Below are 14,288 nucleotides of genomic sequence, written 5' to 3' on the forward strand. Positions count from 1 at the left end.
TTCCTCCTGTTGTGAGGTGATGGCCAGTGTCCTTACCTTAGTGATTGTGCCAGTTTCTCAAACTGGCAGAGCTCTGAGATAGTGGTGCTGTGTGAGCGGTTTTGATGTCCTTGCACAGTGGAGGTTCCTCTTCATGAAGCAATTCTTGAACTAGCCAGAGGCCCTGTTTCTTTTCTTTTTACTCCATAGCGGTGCCTGGTGCCACAGAGTATATTGTTCCCTTGCTCTCTGCTTTGATGGGAGCTGTAGCAAAAGGTCAGCTGGTGGTCAGGGTTTTCCACAAGCAGTTATGAACGTGCTGGATGTGTCCATCAGGTCTGTGACTCTAAGTAATTTGTTCAGCATCTCTCTGGTCTTCTGAGATACCGGAGGGCCAGGATCAACCCTTGGGAGCCCTGAGCTCTCTGTCTGAGCTCAGGGTGCCCTCAGGGATTTCAGAGCCGTTCTGTTCCTTGGACCTTTCCCAGCAACTCACGGGAAGTCAGTCTGCTTTTGGCATCAGTTTAAAGGCACCTGAGATCCTGGAGGGCCCTGTAGTCCCCTAGGAAAGCTCTTGTTTATCTGCTGGTTCGAGTTCTCTCCGTCTGTGCCCTGCCCGCACCGCTGACGGGGCAAGCAGGTCTGATGGGTTTGGGTGCTCCACAACCTGGCCTTACCTTCCACTTTGCTCCCTTTTGGCAGCTGCCTGCCCTTTACCTCCAGGGTAAAGGGTGTGGGTGGGAGTTTCTTGGGCCAGTGGATTCTTGCAGCACTCAGAGTTATTCCCCCTGATTTCCTTACTGTTCCTACTCCTTTCTCCATCTTTCTTCAGGGACTCTGAGATGCCTTTAGGAGTACCCCAGGCTGTGGGATGAGTCTCCGTTGCCTGTTTGCTGTGGGATGGAAGTTTGTCTTTCTGCCAGGGAACTCATTCCCAGACGCTGGCAGGAGGTAACACAGGCACCCCACGCTGAATCTTTGCAGGCTGGTAGAGTGAGCTGCCAGATCCCCTGGCCTTTCTGAGCACGTCGCTGGGTCCCTCTGTGCTGCCTGCGTGCCCCGCTCTGCTGATCTCCCTTCTTGGGACAGTGCATCCCAATTTAACAGTTTCACTCTGCTTGGCCTTGGTCTACAGCACTGCATAGCATCCTCAGTGGAAAAAAAGAAGAGGTTTATTTATCAAGACTTTAGTTAAGGAGAGCAGTACTAGAAACTTTGCAAGTGAAATGAAACACAAACTGCAGTTAAGCTGTGCTCAGTAACAGGAACTTTTCTTGCCTGTTGCAGCATGTTTCCCCAAAGTGCAGTCAGCATGTGCTTTGGCAGCTCAAGCAACGGGCATTTGCATTTCCTTGTGGAAGCCTACATCCAGGAGCTAATTCAGCTCAAGATGTGCTCCACTGTGATTTCGTGGTCTGTACGCTTCTCTAGTTTCTTCCCTGTTTCTGTGCCTGTTTCTGTGCAAATGCTGAGTCAGTGTCTTCTGTTTGTTCGCACTCTGCCCTTCAGAGCCCTTCCCAAAATTTCACTCCCTTGTTCCACCTCATGCCTTTTTTTGCCAAAAGTTAATACAGTTTAACTTCACCTGAGTTATTCCGTGCTCAAGTGCCCTATAGCACAGTTGACATTCTTTGAAGTGCACAATTATCCACCCACTGCACACTAATGCGAAGGATTTGGCCTGCATGTGTTTTGCTAAGCTTACAACTTCCACTGCGTTCTTTGATTTTGATGGAGTCTACTCGTGGTTGTTTACGTACATCAGCAGAATAGCTGCCAGGAGCAAAAATGAACTATTTGCCCAAGCATGTCCTCTTGTCCTGGTTCTCCCCCATATCTGTGATGTGTTTTGGGTTCCTGGATTCCTCCTGAGCATTCTGCTTCAGCTGAGCAGTGTGATGGTTCAGGTTTGGCTACAGAGCCAGAGCCTGCACTGCTGCCTGCATTTCACAGTTCCTCCTCTGCCCTCGGCTCTCGCTGGATGGTGCCAGCTCCCACACTACCCTTTGTAGCTTGATGTGAGACAACCTTGAGCCCCAACACCTTTCCTGAGGCTTGGGTGTCCATGGGATGCCAGCATGCTCAATTGCTTGTCTTCGTTGCCCTGCAAGAAAGACAGTCCTTGACTTGTCCCCAACACTAGGCAAATCTATAGGGTAAAGAAAATGGAGTTTTATTCTAGCAAGGCAAAAATTGAAAACAAGGTTACAGGAAGTATGTAGAATATAAAACACAGTTTAGCAAGATTCCTTCCTAGGAGCTTTAGTGTCCATTGCCTAGCATCCATAGGATTTGTCCCAAGTGCTGTGGCAGGGGTTCAAACTCTATAGCGTCTTCTGAATTGAATCCTTCTCTCAGTTATAGCTTCATAAATGTACTGACTGAGGTACTGAAATATTCAGAGCTTAGCTGGGAGAGTGTGTTTTGGACGCCTGGCTGCCTTGTCTAGCTCACCTACTTGGACAGCAAGCCTCTGTACTGCAGCTTTGACCATCTCTTCCCTCACACTTTGAATCTTTTTCTTGTTTTTGACATATTTCACATATTATGCATCAAATACTGATTATGCAGGCTTTATTATGCCTCATCGTGAATGTAAGCTGTCCCAGTGAATTCTCTTCAGCTCGGCGGCTCTAGCTTTCTGCATCTGTTCTTTCGTCACTACATTTGCAGAATACTTCTTCATGCAGTGTTTTGTCTGTGGTTTGCAGGAATTGTCTCTGATTAATGGTTCAGAAGTCACTGGCAGGATGGCATCTCTCTTTGCTTCTCCATGTCCTTGAAGGTCCCCCCTCCTCTAGGGCTGGGCGGCAGCAATCTGTCTTTCAGCAGGGTTTGTCAGCTGCGTGGCCTCAGGAGGGTCCCCTTGGCTACGTTCGCTTCTCTGCCCAGAGCACCCAGCCTCTTCTACACGCAGAGAAGTGTAAGCAGACCAGACTCCCACTCATTCTGCATTTCATGGCGCCAGAAGCTTTCCTGTCTCCGGATGGATTTCAGACGCTCTGAGTCTCACACTTGCAGGGAAACCACCTGCTCACAGCAAGGCTTTGCTGAAAGCTGCAGGGCTGCGCAGCCTCCTGCTCCTCGTTTTGAGCTGTGCTTGCCGTTGGGCTGACAGCAGGCAGCGTTTCAACCCAGCAGATCGCATGTGGTACAAGGTCCCTTTCCCCTCCGAGTGGTGAGTACGGGTAGAGAGTCTGCAGAGGATCTGCGACTCTGCGCTGCCCTTTCTCCAGGTGTGGTGTTAGGTTCTTCCAGACCCATCTGGAGACGGTGGCCTTTAACACAGACATTTTGTCAGGGCAGGGTGCCTAGCCCACAGGTTTCACCTCCCCTCTGTGGAAGGGTGTTTAGCTTAACTTCCAGCAGCAGATACGATGGTCACCTGTGCTATCTGTGTGCAGGCCTGGCCTGAAACTATCCTGTTCTGGAGCTGGTCTGGAACCTGGGACATGTGGGAGCACCTCAACTTCTCAGAAGTAGCTGTCAGTTCCTCACATGCGGCCTTTGAAGGAGGTCCATCGTCAGATTCCTCTTTTGTGGTCAGATTTCTCTGCAACACACCTAGCTACCATCCTTCAAAAGTTCCTTGCTCTGCTTCAGAGAGAGAGAAATCAGGCTGATTTTTGGATGGCTCTTTCCTCTCTCAAAAGAAGTTCTCTTTCGTGTGTCTTCTCCCCCTTTCCCTGATGAAAGATCAGGCAGGATGTAGCCTGAGTGCAAGTTGCACTCTTTTTCTAGGAGAGGGGTATGTTGTTCACAGTTGCTGGTCTGCCTGTACAACCCCTTTCACACTTCTAACATTTCTTAACTTCTGGTCATAGAAGGCTCAGACCCTGCCAGGTACAGAGTGTGCACATAGGTGTTTTCTTGCTGAGCATCGCTGGTGGATCCTTGCTCCACATGTGCCCATGGCATCCTTCTCTAAGGAGATTCTGTTTGTTCAGCTGGGATCCGCGGGGACTGCTGCGTTCTTCTTGGTCCTTTTGTAGACTGCCTTCTTGGTGGCTGTTACTTCAAGCCAGAAGATAAGTACGCTGCAAGTTTGATAGTCATTTAGTGCTTTGAGGTGTTGCAAGGGGCAGAGGGATGTTCGGCCTGTGCCTCAGGTTCCCCTGTAAGACGGATTCTTTCTTCCAGCCATGCCAGTCCACTTCTGCCTGGCTTTTTTCCTAGGCGCAGGTGGGATTTGGGTTTTGTTTCAGTGTTATTCACTGTTACCCAGGGTGGACATAACCATTCTGGTAGTGACCCTTTTGTGTGTTATCCCATTGCAGTGTTTTAGGAACTGGTGCCTTTCCTACCAGCCATGATCCGTCTGAATCCTAGCATGTGAACTGAGAGGAGGTAGGCTGCTTTCTGCAAAGCGTGCCAGAGCTCTCTTAGCCTTTTAGAGGCAGTTTCTGCAACATATTTTTGAAATACTGTTCAAAGATCAGCAGAACTGCCAAACGGAGCTGAGGCTGCCATGCGCTTTGTCACGGTATGGTGTCCTGGGCTGCAGATTTGAAATGTTTTTTTGTGAATGTTGCTCCTTGGAACCTCCTGCAAGCTCCCTTTCAGGTCATCGTCTGTAGAGCGTGCATGGGCTAAATGGGAGTGAACCTGTCTAAAATAAATATATCTCCGAGATGCCTGCACAAACTAGATGGTTAGACTTTCCCTTCCCCCTGGAGTCAAGCTAGTTAGTGAAGACACAGCAAGTTTTCCCACATGTTCTCAGACACCGGGGCCGCTGCAGCTAGGGTTGCAGTGGCTGCTGCTGTCAGAGTCCGCGGGCGCGAGAGGTGTGTGCTACCCTTAAGGCTGGATAGACCTCTCAACAGCAGCAGTAGAGACATGCTCTACTTACAGTATGAGCTCGGCTTGTGGCGCCCTGTGCCTCAGGACGTTGGAAAGGCCAGGACCTGAGCTGTGAGGTTGTACATCTACCATGGCATCATAGCTGTCTTGGTGAGGCTGGAAAGGAACCGTGTGGGACTTAAGAGTCCAGGCAGGCGTTGGGTTATCTTGTTGCTCTATGTTTGACAGCCTTTGTGGAAAGGAGGATTCCCCCTAGCAGATTGTCAGAGGATTAGCTACGCTGGTCCTGTGTTTTGAGAGATACCATGCTGAGTTGTCCCCAGCCGTCCCCCTCTGAGAAGACACGCAGCTGCAGTCGCTAAGGGCTGCATGGTTCATAGCTGCCTCCGTGCCTTCAGCACCAGACCCTTTGTCTGGAAATGCTTCCCTGAGATCCTGGACTACAGCTGACAGAGTAAAGTGTCCCTGTGTAATTACCGCTTTTCGCTATTCATTTCAAAATTTTAGCATTTTACCAGCAGAAAAGCTAAAGCACGGGGAAGGGAAACAGCTTTCCCGAGATGCCCGACTGGGCAGTGGCAGCGCGAGGAGCACCATGTCTCCCGCAGCCCAGTCGGGTGCTCTCCTTCCTTGCCCCTAGCTGTGAGGCTGCGTGCCCGTGCAAGGACCTTCCTGCCCGCCCCGTCCCGTGGTGAGCGGTCCTGCCTCAGGGCAGCCTCCAGTCTCCGTGTGACTCATCCTGCTCTCGTTCTGCCCTAGGCCACCAATGGTGGAGGAGCTTTTAGTGACTACTCCTCCTCTGTGCCCTCCACACCTAGCATCAGCCAGCGGGAACTACGGATTGAGACCATCGCTGCCTCCAATACACCCACCCCTATTCGCAAGCAGTCCAAGCGGCGCTCCAACATATTCACGGTAAGTGACACAGGGGCAGGAGGAGCTTTGGGTCGAGCTTTCTCTGAACCAGGCGAGCAGAGGGGAAGGGAGGCTGTCGGCAGCGATCTCGCCCCCGGGCTTTCGCGCGTTAGTCTCCAGGTGACGATGTGCTCTGGCCCGGGGAGGGATAGGTGGCAGGGGACGCCTGCACGTGCGGGAGCGCTGCCTGGAGGAGCGAGCGCGTGCGGGAGGGAGGAAGCCTTTCCAAATGGGTGGGGACCGTGATGCTGAGAAGTGTTTTCTGCACGTGCGTGTGCATGGGTGAGTGAGCGAGAGCAAGCTCGTGCAGGGATGTCTGTAGGGTGAGCTGGTGTGCGCGTGTGTGTGAAGTGTGCGCGTGCATGAGCAGAGTTCCCCGATTTTTCCTGGGGGGAGAGTTTTGCTTCCTGCTGTGCGTGCCCAGCGCCAGCGACCCTCTGCGGTTCCTCTCCCTGGGGCCATTCCCCCCCAGAGCATGGAGTGAGGCCCCTGGAGCCTGGGCACCCTGTGGTACCAGCTGTGCCCTGGCAGATGGTGCTGTGCAGAGCTCAGCACGTGGCACCGGGCCCCGCTCACCGTAGCACCCAAAGCCCGCGTCAGCGCGACCTGAGCGGCGCGCCTGGGAGTTGCCGTGGGGCAGGGAGGGAGGGCAGCGATGGACTGAGGTACGAGGGAGCCAGCAAAAGCCCTGGGGACCCAGGTGGTGCAGGGCGCGTTTGCCGCTGTTACCTCTGCTAGCTGAATTTGAAGCCTGCCTCTTAGCACGCTCTCGCACCACGCACACGCCTCCTCGGCCGGGGTGCGCGCAGTCCTGCCCACAGACCTGCCCTCGCTGTTAGCGCAGCCCACAAATCGGCCCTCGCTGTTAGTGCACATGTCCTCCCCGTCCCCATGTCTAGCGTAGATATCCTCTGTTCCCCCCGTAAATGTGCTCCTGTCCCTCTGGTACCCGTATAAACGTACTGGGCTCGTGCCCTCTCTCCTTCCCGTGTAAGTGTGCTTTTCAGCCACCATTGCTCTCAGTACACCTGTGTCCGCTGTCTATGGAACTGGCCACCACAAAATCCTTGTACCTGTTGCACCATGTTATCCTGTGTGAACAGCTGCCATTGCCCTGATCCCAGACGCATAAAAATTTGCAATATCCCATACCCCATCTCCCTGTCGTTGCACTATCAACACCCAAAATCCCCCTGACTCGTGCTCTGAGTGTACGCGTTTTCCCCAGCTTTTGACATCCTGAAAGCATCTGCTCTGACGTCCTGAATGCTCTGTGCTCGCCTCACTGCATCTCATGCGTACCTGCCCTGCTCCCAGTCCTCTGAATGCACATGTCCCCGTCCCTCCGCAGTGCACATAACCCCCCCCCCCGGCCCCTTTGCTCCCTGGCAGACAGGCTTTTCCCCCTGCCAACCCCCTCGCAACACGCCGTTCCTTGCCGTGGATCCACTGCTCCTGACGCATGGATGTTTCCTCACTAGCCCTTCCCTCCTCTGTGTGCTCGCGCCTGCCTGAAGATGCCCTGTAGGTCTCCTGTTGTCAGTGGTCGTGCTTGGTGTCGCACCTCAGTTCTGACGGATGCTTTTCCCTCCCCGCCGTTTCTCTCGCTCATGCTTGCTGCTGCGCACCGGTGCGGGCGGGCGCTCATGCACTGCCACCCATCCTTCCGCTCGCCTGCGCCCACGGGTTCTGGACTCGCCGTCAGCTCATGTTCACGCTCTCGCTCCTCCCAGAGCCAGCCAGTGCCACGCTCGGCCGCTTGGTCTGGGCACGTGCTCATGGGGGGAGGAGGAGGGCTCGCTGTGGGGCTTACGCTTATTATTCGCTGTGGACGTCATCATCCGTCTCAGGCTCTCACGTGCTCGCTCATTCTGGGCTCAGGCTTGCTCACTTCCGCTGTGGGGCTCACCGTGCTCATCCTCGCCGCAGTGCCGGGGCTCACGCTCACGCTCGCTTGCTCCCGTGCTGGTGCGCATACATGGCTCACATCGAAGGCTTCACCCCATTCGGTCGTGGCAGCAGCAGCAGCAGCTCCAGGCAGAACTGATCCGCCACCTCCTCCTGCAGCGGGGCAGGGCCAGCAAGGAAGGGACGGGAAGGCTCTTTTTCTTCCTTTAGTTTTTCCCAGGCAGGCAGTGTAAGTTTAGCCAGCAGCTGTCCCCGTGCCTGCGCTGCTGGGGACCACGGCACACCCCCTCCCCGGCAGGGCCCTCCGGGTGGGTGCGCGGGGCTGCCGCGGTCCCGGCTGTGTTGCGCTGCGCTCCGCTCGGGGAGCAGCCGCAGCCCGCGCGGCCGCGCTCCTGGTGCCACGCCAGGCGCCTGGCGTGTTCCCTGGAGCTTCGTTTCCAAGCCTCCTCCTCCTCCTCCTGCTCCTCCTGCTCCTCTCCTGCTCTACTCGCTCCCCTCCTGCTCCCTGCCCGCACACCCGCACGCCTCCGGCGCAGGCAGCGGGGTCTGCGTGTCGGAGACCGCCAGGTGGAGACAGACTCCCGTCCGCGGTGCCGCCGCGGTCGGTGCCCGCTAACCGGGAGCCCAGCCCCGGCTCAGACTGCTGCTGCCTCCGCTCCACGCTCAGCGGCCTGTCTGTCTGTCTGCCCGTCTCCTCTGACGCCCCGTCACTGACAGACTCGTGTCCGTGTTCTGAGTATAACTTGCCAAACTCTTTATTCTTTCGATATTTGCAGATATGTGCCACTGTTTCCAACTTTTCATCAACAAAAAGGCCTTTCCAACTCCTTCCAAATTAGAAGATCCAGGTGGTTACACACGGCACCTCTGTACAAATTCTCTCACTTTTCATTGCCTCTCCAGGGCCGGATAAGGGATGGGCACTGGGATTGATCTAAGATTAGAGGCTCGCCCGCCCTCCAGCCAGCATGGGTCCCCCTCTCGGAGACACGCAGGAGCCTTTTAAATCCCCCCAATGTAAAGTCTAGGAAGCGCTGAGACGGCCTGCGCCTGCACTTTAAGCTGGGACATTTCTGGGCCTGCTGGATGCTGTCTAGGCACTTTCCATGTTCGGGGATGCCAGGCGGACGACCCTCATGGGATGGGAAGACCTGCAGACCCGCCGGGACCGGGGCGACGGCAGCGAGTGGAGCTGGATGGGCCAAAAGACGCTTTGCTGCTGCCTGCGGGAGCTGCTGTTAGCGCCTGCCGCTAGCACCCAGCTCCTTCCTCCCTACTGCATCTCCTGCAGCCTGCATGGACTCCTGCTCCTCCTCCTCCTCCTCCTCCTCCTCGCAGCAGAGCAGCCATCTGTGTCTCTTTAGTTTTCCTCTCTTTCAATCTCTTTGTTTTACTCTGGGCCCAAGAGCAAGTGAATTGGTGTCCCAGGCGCGTGGGGCTGCTGTCCCTTTCTAATCCAAAGCACACGGGGCACTCCCGGACCGAGGGGGTGTGTAGGACGCTCCAGAGAGACGCTGCCGCTGCCCTTCTGCCATTGTTGTGATTCTGAATGTATTGATTGTGCTCCATGCCGTGTATGACTTGATATTTTCCTCTGTCTTAAGCACTTTGAATGAGTTCCGCTCAACAGACTGTATATTTCATATTGTATTTATTGGAGTTTGCTCTCACCGCAGCCGCCTTCGGGGGCTGGCGGGTTTTGCTCTCAACTCTCTAGACGTATGATAGATATTTATTGTCCATGCTCTTTTGTAAGGGGCTGGTTATCTCTGCCCAGTGACCTGTGCTACTTTGTATGGTGCAAGTGTGTTAACAGAATAAATCTGTTGGATTAGTAGAGGTGTGAGTTCCTTTCACTGCCTTAGCCTCTCCTGCTTCCATCCATGCTCCACCTGCATCCCATGCCATTTCTGTCTGTCGCCATGTCCTGTGTGCCCCCGCGGGGGGGGGGGACCCGAGGTAGCCCCGTGCTGCTAGGAAGATAGCCCTGCTGGAAGCTTTGGGGGGGGCAGAGGAGAGCTGGGCAGCAGGCAGGTCCGGGGTGGCTAGGGCAGGAGCGTCCCTAGAGGGGAAGGGCGAGAGGCTGGCTTCTCCGCGCGCTGGGAGACCTCGCCCGGGGGAGAGCGGTCTGGTGTGGCCTGGTCTGCCGGCTCGCTGCGGGTGACGGGGGCTCTGCGCTTCCTTCTCCTGCCTCCCTGTGGCTAACGCACCTGTGTCTCTTCTCTTCCAGTCTCGAAAGGGCGCAGACCCGGAGCGGGAGAAGAAGGTGCCGGAGTGTAAAGCGGACAGTATCGGCAGCGGGCGGGCCATTCCCATGAAGCAGGTTGGATCCTCCTCCCTCCCACCCCATGCGAGAGCAAGCTTGGGGAGGTGCGGCGAGGCTTTGGGGTGTGGACTGGGGTGTCTTCCCGGGGCACAAGGCATGGGAGAGCATGAGCCGAGCGGAGCTGCGGGGTGCCCTCGTGGCGGGGCCGGGCGGGCAGGCGCTGCGCGGCGGGTGCACGCCCGCGTGTCCCCCGGGAATGTCTGTCTCAGGCCCATTGTACGTTTCCATGCAATGTTGCTGCCATCAGCTCTGCGCTCGGGTGCGCGTGCAAGGCCACCCACCCACCCGCGCGCGTGCGAGCGAGCGGACCCCGTGCTGCGTGTGCGTGCGGGCGTGCGGCTGGCCGGAGCGGGGCGACGGTGCTCCGGCTGGCAGAGCGCGTTCCAGCAGAGGGCATCCGAGCCCCACTTCGGCTCCCCGGCCGCCTGCTGCGATGCTCCTCCGTGGTGCTCCTCTCCTGCTCCCGCTCCCGCTCCCGCTCCCGCTGGCTGAGCTGCTCTCCGGGAGGGCAGGGAGGCTCTGCCCGTCGTGGGCAATGGGCAAGAAAGCAGCGAGCAGGGGGCCGTGCCCTGAGCCTTCACGAACCGGAGGGAGGCATCTGCTTGCCCAGGCAAAAGTGCCTTTTGCTCCGGCCTCCTGGGTTGCAGGGAGGCTCGAACCAGCTGGAACCCAGCCCTGCGGCGCTGCCCACCCCGGTGCCTGTCAGCTGGAGAGCAGCGATGGGGAATGCCCGGGCGCCCCGGCGGCATCTAAGCGCACCGAGCGGTATGGATTGATTAGATGGCGTTTCCGCTAGGGTTTTGCGATACTGCAATACCGGTGAGACTAATCCGTGCGCTGCTTTGCAGCACCTGGCGGTGCTGTGCCTCCGCCTTGCACCCCGTGCCCCCGTCACCATTCCCTTTTTCTTCCCGTGGCCCCACCTGGCCTCTCTCTTCCCTGTCTGGCTACGAACTGCCAGAGCTGAGCTGCTGCGCATGCGGGGCCCGTTCTGTCTCTGCATCCCGGGAGCGCTGGACAGCGGGATGGGAGGGACATGACTGTGTCCTGTGCAGGTGCCACCTCTCCTGATACCGTTTGGTGCTGAGTTTTCACTGGGGAAAGAGATCCCCAGGGTCATGTAGTAATACTGTGAAAAAGGGCTGTTGTCCAGTGGCGCTAGGATGGTGTTGGGGGCAGTGCTGGGAGGAGCGGTGCTGGAGGAGGGCTCTGTTAGGGAGGGCAGCGTGCCGAAGGAGGGCTCTGGCCGGGAGGGAGCAGCGCTGGGAGAAACAAATGGTGTTGGCGGGGTTTGCAGGGGATCACACGTGGGGTTCTGGTTCCAGCGTGCCAAAGATTTGCACAGCCACAGCAGGAAGGGGCATATCCACTTCATGCCAGGCCGTTTTCCTCCTGGTTGGAACCTGGGATCAAGCCTCCTTTGACGATTTCTCCCACTGCTCGTATTGCCGGGGTGCCTGCCCCTCTGTCCACACAGTTTCCCTTATTTCTACGTGAAGCTGGCCGTCTCCGCACACCCTGCTGTGGGAACCGTGTAGTGGAGGTGACGAGCCTGCCCGCTCCAGCACCGTCCAACGCAGAGCTAGATGGTTGTGAGGTGCACAGTCCAAGCCCTGCCTCCACGCTATGCGTTGCAACTCTTTGGCTGTGAGTCAGCATGAGGCGCGAGTTGGTTTGTGGTGGCAGGACCTGTTTGCTCTGATTTGAGTCAGCCCGTGGTGTCAGGTGGGGGAAGCAACGGGCAGAAGTTCTGCAGTAAAGAAGGGACGGCTGAAAACAGGGCGGCTGAATCCTTGAGCTAGACCTGACCTGGGCCTCAAAATCACACAGCTGACAGATGAACTGGATGACTCCAGGAGGTCTGGTTGTTGGAGCATTTCCATGGTCTTTGGATTCTGGACCTTTGGGGTTCCTTTTTCCAGGATTTTCCTGGAACCATCAGGGCAAGATGCTTTTTTTTAACCTGCTCCCAAGTGTCTGTGTGTTGCTAACTGGGCCTGACTTTGTCCAATCTGCTGGGCATGGCAGTATTTTAGAGCAGTTATTAAATCTTTCCTTGCTGTAGGCAGAGCAGCGCTATTACCATGTTGAACAGATGAAGTACTGAGAAAGAGAGACAGATAAAGGCCTAGGTCTGCAAAAACAGGCGTGCACTTAATTTCTGTGGATTGCAAGAAGAATTAGGTGCCAGATTACCTGACTGGTTCAGGGGCTAAGTGAAGTGACCAGTTTGTACAGCAGCACCTTGCCAGTAGACCCCAGAGTACAATGTTATCTTCTGAGATCCAGATCTCTGCCCAGTCTCAGGACTGGCACCTCTAACAGCCAAGGCTGCAGGGGGTGAATTTGCAGAGGAGATCCTTGCTGGGTTTTTTAGGGGAGCATGTAGTGATGCTGGGGGAAGCAGTGTTTTGTTGAAAAGGTAGGCTCTTGTTTATGCGAATGGTTCTCTCTCCTGGGCTCTGTGTGTTGCACCACGCTGGAGTTGTTGGCCCTTGGGCAACGTTAAGACCACAGAGCACTGCTGTGACCTGTCTCTTGAGATACTGGAGCTCTCTGAAATTGCTGCCCTCCCACTGCTTGAATTAAACAGTTGTTCTGCAGCATCTTAGGAAGGCACAGAGCTTTGTTCCTAAAGGAAAAAAGAGGCCAAGATCCTCACTGAGGTCGTGGGGTATGAGCTTTGTGTAAGCGTGTAGCGCAGGAGATCCAGACTAACAGAGAGCTGAAGTTCTCCACCATCCCTGCTGTGCTGTCAGCCCTTTGCCAGGCCATCCCTCCAGGACAGGGAGGGTTGACTTGGTACCACAAATGTGAAAAGGAGCAATGACTTTCTGAAGCCATAGTTCCATACTACAAAGCATCAGGACAGGTGGTGATGTCTCTGCTCTCTCATTGGGACCTACCCTTTCTGGAAGATTGTGCTGGTCTGGTTGCGTGCCATCTCTTCGAAGGGCAGCAAAGAAGCAGGGCCTCTAGCTAGATTTACTCTTCAGTGTTGTGGTGGTCCTACTTTGCCGTAAAGGAGCTGAGAAGCCAGTCATTTTGAGGGGAGTAGAGCGACAAACAGTGTGCCTGAGTGCTTGGCCATTTTTAGACTGCTTCCCGTTCCCCAACATATGCACTGCAGGGATGATGGCAACAAATACTGCATGTTTGGGGTGCTCCAGCCACTGATAGATAACCTTGGGAGTAGTTTGATCCCTGTGCTTGGCAGAACAAGGCTGATGCGTGCTTAAATTACCTAAAGATAATCCAAGTCAGCTGGTGATGCTGGACAGCTGTAGGTGCCCTGCAGTCTCCTTCCATGAATACCTGTGGCTGTGATCACTGTGACCAGTGCCCGATCTCTTCCTGGACTCTATGGGAAGAGGGCTGTGGTGCTACTGACTGCTGGCGGCCTGGTTTGGCCCTCAGTGCTTTAAGTTTCTGCAGAGAGCTGAATCTATGGCTGGGAAGGCCAACCCTGAGGTGAGAGGCTGGGTCGGGTGATGCAGAAAGGAGAAATGCCGGGTGGAGACTTTGCTTAACTGAAAAGGACTCTGAGAGGAGGTATGTTGCCATAGAGATGTGGCTGGATGGCTCCTGCTCATCTCCACCTTCTCCAGGACGATTGAGGACAACTCCTCTGGGCAACCTGCTTTTGTCTCCACTCACATCTAAAAAAGAGGGAAATGCCCAGTGGGACAGATGAGTCCAGCCACCATCCCATCTGTGTTGGGGCGCCTTTATGCCAAGGACAGCATCCTCCTCCCTCCGCAGGCTACAGAGACAGCCCGTGCCCCTGCTAGCAGGCAGTTCTGTGCCCCGGACTCAGAATCCCTTCGTTGTAATGTCCTTTTGGTGATGCGTAGGATCGGATGGTCTTGCACGGTGGGGTGAGCTTCTTCATAGCTGGACGCTTGTCTATGAGAATTGGGTTAATTGGGCCGGGAGGCCAAGCTTTCCCAGCTGGTTTTTGCTAGGAATAAACTCCTAATTGCACACGCACCAAATTCTTTTTCGGAATGCTGTGCTGAATGCATAGGCAGCCCAGGGGCCGTCAGGTCCCTGGCCCAGCTCAGTTTGGGCCATTCACTCCAGTAGGGCCCAAAGCGGGTGACTCCTCCTCCTTGGGAGCTGGGATCATGCTGGGAGCTTAGATTACATTTAAATTGCCATTTGCATTTTCCAATCAATACGCGACTTTACAATTAAGTTTGGTGTTAAAATTCTTAGCAAAAAGTGAGTGGAAGGGAGATTTGTGGAGTAAACGAGTCCTTTGGGGGCCATCGCTGCTCCCTGCTTCATTACGCTGCATATTGCTGCTGCTGCTTTTACTGTGCACCACCACAATCCGAACACAACACAGAGACAA

General features: G+C 55.4%; 1 protein-coding gene across 3 annotated transcripts in view; it reads left to right on the forward strand.

Moving 5' to 3' along the window:
- AGAP3 (ArfGAP with GTPase domain, ankyrin repeat and PH domain 3) overlaps nucleotides 1-8,549 on the forward strand; it is a 93,301-nt gene extending 84,752 nt beyond the window's left edge. The window contains exons 8-9 of one of the 3 annotated variants that reach the window (XM_026087121.1): nucleotides 5,542-5,697; nucleotides 8,509-8,549. In XM_026087121.1, coding sequence (XP_025942906.1) covers nucleotides 5,542-5,697; nucleotides 8,509-8,538 — 186 coding nt within the window. In that variant the 3' untranslated portion in view covers nucleotides 8,539-8,549. Of the gene's footprint in view, nucleotides 1-4,256; nucleotides 4,304-5,541; nucleotides 5,698-8,381; nucleotides 8,462-8,508 lie in introns of those variants that run through there. The other 2 variants (XM_026087120.1, XM_026087122.1) reach the window with 2 other exon arrangements.
- The last annotated feature ends 5,739 nt before the right edge of the window (nucleotides 8,550-14,288 follow it).

The sequence above is a fragment of the Apteryx rowi genome, unplaced genomic scaffold (assembly GCF_003343035.1).
Source record: "Apteryx rowi isolate R43461 unplaced genomic scaffold, aptRow1 scaffold_701, whole genome shotgun sequence".
Classification (NCBI taxonomy): Eukaryota; Metazoa; Chordata; class Aves; order Apterygiformes; family Apterygidae; genus Apteryx; species Apteryx rowi.